This window comes from Oreochromis aureus, linkage group 20 (genome assembly GCF_013358895.1).
Source record: "Oreochromis aureus strain Israel breed Guangdong linkage group 20, ZZ_aureus, whole genome shotgun sequence".
Classification (NCBI taxonomy): domain Eukaryota; kingdom Metazoa; phylum Chordata; class Actinopteri; order Cichliformes; family Cichlidae; genus Oreochromis; species Oreochromis aureus.
Genome location: NC_052961.1, coordinates 25587599 through 25596018, shown reverse-complemented (window position 1 = coordinate 25596018; position 8420 = coordinate 25587599). Strand labels below are relative to the sequence as shown.

Genomic DNA, 8420 nt, shown 5'->3' with positions numbered 1-8420 from the left:
AGTAGAAGAAATTTGTAACACATTCACTACTGCAAATTAAAAAGGTAGCCCAAATATAAACTCAGGGGGCATTTCATTAGGTACACCTGTTCAATTGCTTTTTTAATGCAAAATTCAAATCAGCCAATCACATGTGGTATGTAGATATGGTCGAAAAGTTCAAACAGAGCAACAGAAAAAGGAAGAAAGGTGATTTTAGTGACTTTGAATGTGGCAGTCCTGTTGGTGCTAGACAGACTGGTATGAGTATTTCACAGATTGCTAATCTTCTGGGATTTTCCCACTCAACCATCTGTGGGGTTTATAGAGAATGGTCTGAAAAAGAGACAACATCCAGTGAGGAGCAGTTCTCTGGGTGAAAATGTCTTGATGAGGTCAGAGTAGAATAGCCAGACTGCTTAGTCTGATAGGAAAGCGACAGCAATTCAAATCACTTGCTCTTCTGCATACCATGTTACAAGGAATACAGAAGAGCATTTCTGAATGCACGTCATGCATATGCAGTAAAGCATATACAACCTGACAGTAAGTTCACTGTGCTCAGATGGCATCTACAGTCACCAGATCTCAATGCAGTAGCACAACTTTGGAATGTCTTGAAACAGGTGATTGGCGTCATCACTGGCACCATGAATGCACAGCCAATAAATGTGCACCAACGCTGTGATGTGATCAGTGTGGATAAAATCTTTTAACAACTTTTCCAGTAACTTGCTGAATATTTGCCATGTAGAATTACAGCAGTCCTGAATCAAAAGGGAGTCCAAGCAAGGTATACCTAATAAAGTGGCTGTGTAGCATGTGCTTCATTATTGGAATCCTAAAGAGAGACTGGACTGAGATTATTTTTGAATCTTTTCCCATCTACTTCTGCTTATGTATGTTTTTATATATATGTGTGTGTGTTTGAGATTGTGTACATTGTGCACATCACCTCCACAACAATGTAAACTTTAGAGCATGTGGTTGGAAGAACTGTGTTGTATGTAATTCAGGTATTAAGATGAAATGTATGAAAATTTTGCATGAAACATGTGAAGCAGGGCTGTATATATAACATAGTGATTGTAGTACTATTATAGTACTAGGCAGTACTATTTAGTGACTACATTAATTAAAGAATCAGATGTGTGAGAGAAACCGTGCAGTTGTTATTTTTCCACTATTGCAGGTCTGTGAGTTACCCATGTAGTTCTACTGTCATCTTCAGATGTAAGCACAATATGTCTGTTTCCTTTTATATTTTTATTGTATGATTTTCATCATTTTCTGTACGTATCCGGACTTTTCTCAAGCAAGGTAGGCGGAAGCAAGTGTACTCTGCTTCTCGTAATAGAGCACAGCCTTACAATGGCTTTGTTTGAGAACATGTTCATCTACATTCTACAAATTTATTTTAGCTCACAAAGCAATGCAGAGACTATACATACCATACAAAGAAGAAACATCCCATAGCGACAAGTACTTTAACCTAACCCTAGAGCTGTAACATGGGGCTGTTTTGGAGGACAATCATAACCGACTTGTTTTGTGGTGTCAAATGGAGCAGGCGCTCCATTGCAAAGAATGCATGGGGGATGCCCGTGGTACTATTAATAAATAAATATTAATGGGTCTGGTATGTTCCAATGTGAGCCACGTGGGCTGGGTTATTTTTTTAAGTGTGTGCTAAATGAGGCTAAATAGAAAGGGCGCATCTCCGCGTCTGGGGAAAATGTGTGTGTGTGAGTATCGGCTCTCTGTGCTTATGTATGTATGAGAGAGAGAGGGCGTGTGTGAATACTTCTTTAGGTTCTCCCCCAAACGCCGCCGATTGCATTCTTCTCTTGACGGGCGGCGAGAGGAGAGCGTCGAAGCAAGAGGCAAGGAGAGCAAGAGAGAGATTAAGGCTGAAACTTCTCTGCAGACGCTCCTGAACAGGTCAGCTCCACCTCGAACGCTTCATATTCTTAGAATATTCTTTTAATACTTCTGCATATGGGGGATTACAGTGCGGGACAATACCGGACCCTTCTACTGTATTTCTCCAGCATCGACATAATTTTATTGCTTTAACCAGTGAAACTTGTTTTGTGGTGGGTTTATGCGCATCCAATATCATTTCAGGCTTTCATTCATCATTTCATCATAAATGCGAGTGGTACTGTTGCAGCGCACAGATCCACTGCCGGGCACTGGTATCGATACGCTGCGCATAGCAGAGGAATCGATGAATTAAAAGCTAGTAGATATCAGAGATGCGTGCAGAAACCAATCATTTGCTCTCCCTACTCGAGGCACGCAACTGATGTCCCGTCGCGCATCTCAGTTATTTCAAGTATTTATTGGCGCACGGAGACGGGAATGTTTGATTGCAGCACAAAATGAAAACAATAGGAGGGTTTTGCGCACACATGTCGCCAATGTGTTCCAGTAATGATCAGTCCGCACGAACGGAATCTTATTTCCGCCTGTGTGCGGCACATGAATACAGTTCCTCACTGACTTATTTGCCCTCATATGATCCTATCAAAAGCACCTGACGCGAGCCACGTCTCCGCGCATAAAAACGGGTACGAAAACAGACACGGAGCGCATTGCTGAGGGAAAACTATCAATCACAATCCATTCTCTTACACCCGAATATGGATGTCCGGACATCACTGGCTACTGGTATAGAACCTAAATTAACAATGGAAATGTTGAGCGGAAGTAGCTACAGAGTTTACTCACTGTAGCTGCATATGTTTTTCCTTTAATTAATTCTATAAATACATAAAAGGTTGGGTTGCAGTTCACCAAAACTGAAAGAGACGACGCAATATCTCAGAAAACTGCTTCACACCAGGGCTATTTTTATCTCAGGTGATTTGCCAAGTGTTACACACGCTGCCCTCTTCGTTGTAAACCATCAATTCTATGCAGACTGACACAGTGTATTCAGATGGACCTAGAAAAGCTATTAAAAAAAAAGCCTCAATGATGCAAGACATGAAGGAAAAGAGAGAAGGGGGAACGAGAGAAGGAGGAAGGGATGTTGTGTAGAAGAAAGAAGTAGAATACACTAAGATTTGTAGAGTAGTAGAAAAGGTAGAATAACTGGAAAGGCATATCCCTCTTTTTTAAATTTTGATTTTTTCCTGCGACATTTACAGCGTAACTAATCCAGTTTACACAGTTTAGAACTAGTGAAAATCTTCTTCTTCTTCCGGCTGCTCCCTTTAGGGGTCGCCACAGCGAATCACCTGCCTGTATCTCACCCCATCACCAGCATCCTCCTGTGTCACACCAGCCCTCTCCCCCCTTCACTACATCCATCAGTCTCCTGTGTGGTCTTCCTCTCTTTTTCTTCCTTACATGGCACCTCCATCTTCGACACTCTTTGTCCAGCATATCCACCATCCCTCCTCCAGACGTGCCAAAACCACCCCAGCCTTGCCTGTCCAACTTTGCCTGATAATTTATAACCTGTGGAAACTAAACAAGTAAACATTCATTTATATTTCATCAGAGCTTTCCCGCGCTTTTTGTTATCTCGTTTTCGTGCAAGACAGTGTAGTAACGCAGTTGTGTGGCATCGCAGGCGCAGTGTAGGTGTCTAAACTCAATTAGAGAGAGAAGGGTTAAAGAAGGAGAGAGCACGTGGAGAGAGAGAGCGAGAGAGAGAGCCCATATGGTCTCGTGACGTAACGCCGGACGCTCGAGCCCCTGCTTGTGTGTGTTTATGTGTGTGCGTGTGCGCGCGCGCGCTGCTTAGAATCCGCAACGGCACCCTAATAATACCGTGCACACACTGTCGCCGCCGCATGCTTACAGTAAATAAACAACAACAAAAACAACAATGAACGCCGTGACCGCCGCGTCCTGCCTGCTCGTCGCCGGCTTCAGCTGCTATCTCTACGGCAGCGACGTGTTGTCATCGCTGCTCCGTGTCTCTGTTACAGACTCCTCCATGCCCGAGCCGGGAGCTGCTCCGCGGCGAAGTCCGCAGGGAGTCCCCTACTCTGACCTGCCGCACATCGTCAACGCAGACGGATTGCACCTGTTCTGCCGCTACTGGGAACCCGCCGGTCAGCCAAGGTCAGTGAAACGGGAACTAAATGTGTAGCTGCATTCACGCTCTGTGTCCCTTTGTTAGGCAATAATCTGTTAGTCTGCAGAGGAGTGTGCGGCTGCTATTTAAAATGAAAATAAAAAATATCTAAAACATGTCGCCAGTAATTGTGTTCACATGATTGCTCTCCTGTGAGTCACATGATGACTTTTTGACGCTTAATTTTCAGACATGCGCGCAGTCCACTCTTCAGCTACCATTAGAGTTTGTTCCGTTCAGTGTAAAACTGGCACCAGTGCAGACAGTTGGAATTCATTTATTTGTATAAGTGAGAAGTTCGCTCAAGTTTCACTTTCAAACAGCCTCCCAGAAGGAACTCTGCGACTGGTTAAACAGGTTCAAGAGCTCTTCAATCACAACTCGCCGTCTTCTACGCTAGTACAGGAAACCAGAATATGTACTTGTAGATGTGATATGAGGCCTATCATCTGAAAAGCACCCAAGATTAAAAACAGGCTGTGTGCAGTAAATCTGCATGGATGAGTCTCTTTGTCTGGCCCATGCTCAGAGACATTTTAATTGTGTTAATCTCCTCATAAAGGGGTGACCAGATGCACCAGTGACAAACACTGGGCCATGGTGACCTTCATTAACAGACACAAAAAAGCAGATCCAGGATCAGTTAATTTGAATTTATATATAAGCCTGCAAAGCTGATTTTTTTAAACAAAGCTAAAATATCACACGGTTATTTCTCCTCATAGACGCTTCATTTGACAACATCAAAAGTCTTTTTGTAAGAAGAAGCCCTTGACACAAATGTAAAACCCTACAGAGACTGCATACACATGTCTGTATAAGGAACTTCATATGGAGCCAAGCATGTCTTCCATCTGAGCTGCAGCTGCTCGTAGGGACACACGAGAGAACCGATGAATGAGATGAGAGTATCGCTCCAGACTACAGCTCCTTTTCAAAACCTGTCCCAGCAGGAGGAATTACTGGTTTTACAGCACCCTGTATTCGAAGACGCTTGAGTTTTTAAGGTTGTTTCCTTTCGCCTTCCCAGCAACAGCGAACGGCATCATAGTTCATGTGCGAAAGGCCTCAAATCCTGACTCATCCGGCATTCTGGTGTGTGAAAGAGTGTAAATGGCACTCCTGCCTCTTAGCCAAAAAGACCTCAGACAACAGAGCTGGTTGATTAATGGGTCGAGTTTGTTAAAAAAAACACACTGACTGGTTCGATAGTGAAACTTTCCGCAGTCTGCTGTCGCAGGCCCTTTCGCTATCACTCACACACTTCGAACATTTTGAAGTCTGCAGCCTCTGCACGTGTGGCTGTGGCATGAGACAGAACGCAGAGGTCACATTCATTTACAAACCACACTGTCACATGCTGGACGAGACCACAAAAAGACAGATGCGGAAGTACCACCAAACATCTGGAATCAAGTTATTACTGCTCACCCACACGTCTCAGGGGAGCAACAACTCATTAACTCATACCATGTCTACGCCTTTGTTGTAAAATTGTGTATTTGCTTCATAAACTCTGTCTTATAGTTTACCACAGCATGTGTGAATGTATGCATGTTTACTCTGCACGCATACATATTTTGTGTGTTTATAGCTGTGTATGTGAGTAGCAAAGCCTAGATAGCTCTATATTCTAGCTTTTACTAAAACATAAATGTGCAAGTGGGACATAAATTACTGCTTGTTATTGCTCACAGTGCCACTGTGGACTAAGGCCTCACTTTAGTCACATGAAAACACCAAAATCACCCAACAGTATTGTAAGGCTTGTCAATGTGGTATCTGGACTAGGCTCATACTTTAGTGCTGCACATGCTAGTTGAGTTTATATGAGTTTAGTGTCTTGCAAGGTCATATTTAACAAGTAGAGCTATAAAACAGCCAACTCTCTGACTGGTGGACAAGCCACCGGAGCCACCTTGTCAATAGAGTTTTTGGAAATACGCAGTATGGTTGTTGATTGTGGTCCCCAATGTCCCCAGTGTCAAAAATACACAAATAACAAAATAAATTCCAGTGGTCCATCATCTCAGCTGATGATTTCTCCTCCTAATCATATGTAAGAGAAGTTAAAAGCTGAATCATTGCAGAATTAAAATAGCTGCAGAGTCCTCGGTGTTGTAACACTTTTAGAGCAGAGCTTTGCCTGGCTTATATAAGAGCTTTCTCACTGGAGGGCCAGCCAATGAGCACGCTAAAACTGCATGCAGGGATGGTAACAGGGAGACATGCAAGAGTCAGTTTAATGATGTAATGTGTATTGCCCAACTCTTATTTAAAGACTGATGCAATAATGCGTAGTTATATAGCTGAATTCAGTTATTTTTCTTGGTGTTTTGTGTGCAACGTTTTACAGTCTCCTCATATATAATCAGCAGTTTATTAACAATGTAAAGTGAATAAAACCCCAGAAGCTGCATTAAAAATCTTTACAGGATGCTTAAACTCGTCAGTGAAACCCAGACTTATAAAAATGTTTATTTAAGACAGCAGCTCCTGTACGTTAGACGAAGTAGGTTTATTAGTTTTAGATGATCACAGGTGGTCGTCTAACTGTTCTCTGTATTACTTTACCTTGAAAATATGAAGCAGCTTGCAGTGATTATTGTTGTGATTTGGTGAACTGAATAGACCACCAGGAGCAGACTTAAACTTGACTGTCTGGACCTATCATGCGTGTGTTCTTCAAGATATCCAAACGTTATCCCTGTTAGTTCAGAGTTAAAAGCAGCGTCTCCCAAAACTTAGTGTGATCTAAATCTCTCATTGTAAAACCAAAGTTGGACAGTGAAGGTACAACTGCCGAGGACAAAGCGGCACTCAGCCTTTTGTCTGTCGTACGGCCTACGCTTAAGAAATTCTCTCCTGTTTTTACATGTTTCACAATGACTTTTCTGTAGTCTGGATGATGGATCCACAGGCTCACAGCTACCCACTCACTGCAGTAATCAGATTAGTAATTTAACACAAAGTGACACAGTGTGTCCAATTTGTGAAGTCTTTGTAAGTGCAGCTTAGCCAGAAACTTTTTAACCATATTATGTGTAATGTGTTATTAAAAAGGGCTTACAGTTGTTATCCTGAATAGGAAACAGGAAGCCTAAGCAGAAATATATCTGAACTGGTATATACAGTACCTAGGGGAAAGCTGAATGTGTTATAGGTTAATAGATTGTTCCTGAAAGCAGCAGCAGGAGTATTTATCTTTTTTACTTTTGTGATAAGAATAGTTTCACATCAGACTCAGTAGCACCTTGTGTAGAGATAAGCTCTGAGGATCAGGGAAATCTCCAGACAGGGTGTTTTCCCTTTGACAGTTTATTAAAAACAGTGAAAGGTTTGTGTGGTTATGAATAAAGTGTAGCCATGATAATGACATTATGTGATCATGTAGGACTACATCTTATTATTTTATTTATCGTGTTTTTGCCAGTGAATCAGACAATAATAAAAATGAGAATTTCATGAAGGCAAAGTGACCTCACAGCTACCTTCACCACGGCTGTTAACATCACCAAAGTTATGAAGAGAGGTGTTGTAACCATGGCGGCAGGCCAGCAATTAGTGACTCATATCTGTGTGGGCCATGTCGTTTATTGCATGTGATGTTTGATTAGCGACGAAGCAGAAACTGAGCACATGGTTGGAAAACAAATGTATGCACTGGTAACTTCAGCTCCTGAAAGCATGTCCAGGCAGGTGTTTACCAGGCAGCCAGCACCACGCACCTTTGTAGAGCTTGTACAGAATCAATCTTCCACAAATGATTGATTATTGCTGTTTACTCAACAGGATAATCCTGCTTGGAGCAATAGCCACATGCTGTGACTGATGGACATGTACGAAATTTAGGTTACTTCTTGGGTGTCGTTGCTGTTGTTCAACATTTTCCAGAGTGAAAAAATAAGTCGTTTGGTAAACATTGACTACAGTTATAAACCTTATCAGTGCTCCTCTATTTTTATATCTTATTTAATGTTTAACTTGAACTAAATAAGACATTTTCATTCTTAAGTTAAATCAAGCTCTGTGACCTTCACTCCAGTGTTGCCATTTCATTTAATGATGCATGAAGAATGTAGATGTACAGAATAGATTTTTATGTTCACAAGCTGTTAACTGGCTTTATCTTTTATTATACAACTTAAAGCCATATTATATAGTTGGTTATTTTTTTCAGTATTTGTTATTTGCATTAGGATTAGAGGAAAGGTCAAAGGCTTCTAAAAGTTCTTTCACTAGAAGCAGGAAGTAGGTGAAAAGTCGACGGGTGGACTACTTGGATATAAACAATGATTGACAGATCTTCCAATACTCAGATGGACACTAGTATACCACACACACATAC

At 41.8% G+C, this 8420-nt stretch overlaps 1 protein-coding gene across 1 annotated transcript in view; it reads left to right on the top strand.

Moving 5' to 3' along the window:
* The first annotated feature begins 1728 nt into the window (after nucleotides 1-1728).
* mgll (monoglyceride lipase) overlaps nucleotides 1729-8420 on the top strand; it is a 41908-nt gene continuing 35216 nt past the window's right edge. Inside the window, exons 1-2 of the mRNA XM_031745370.2 lie at nucleotides 1729-1920; nucleotides 3924-4059. Of these exons, the coding sequence (XP_031601230.1) occupies nucleotides 3932-4059 (128 nt within the window). The 5' untranslated portion in view covers nucleotides 1729-1920; nucleotides 3924-3931. The remainder of the gene's footprint in view (nucleotides 1921-3923; nucleotides 4060-8420) is intronic.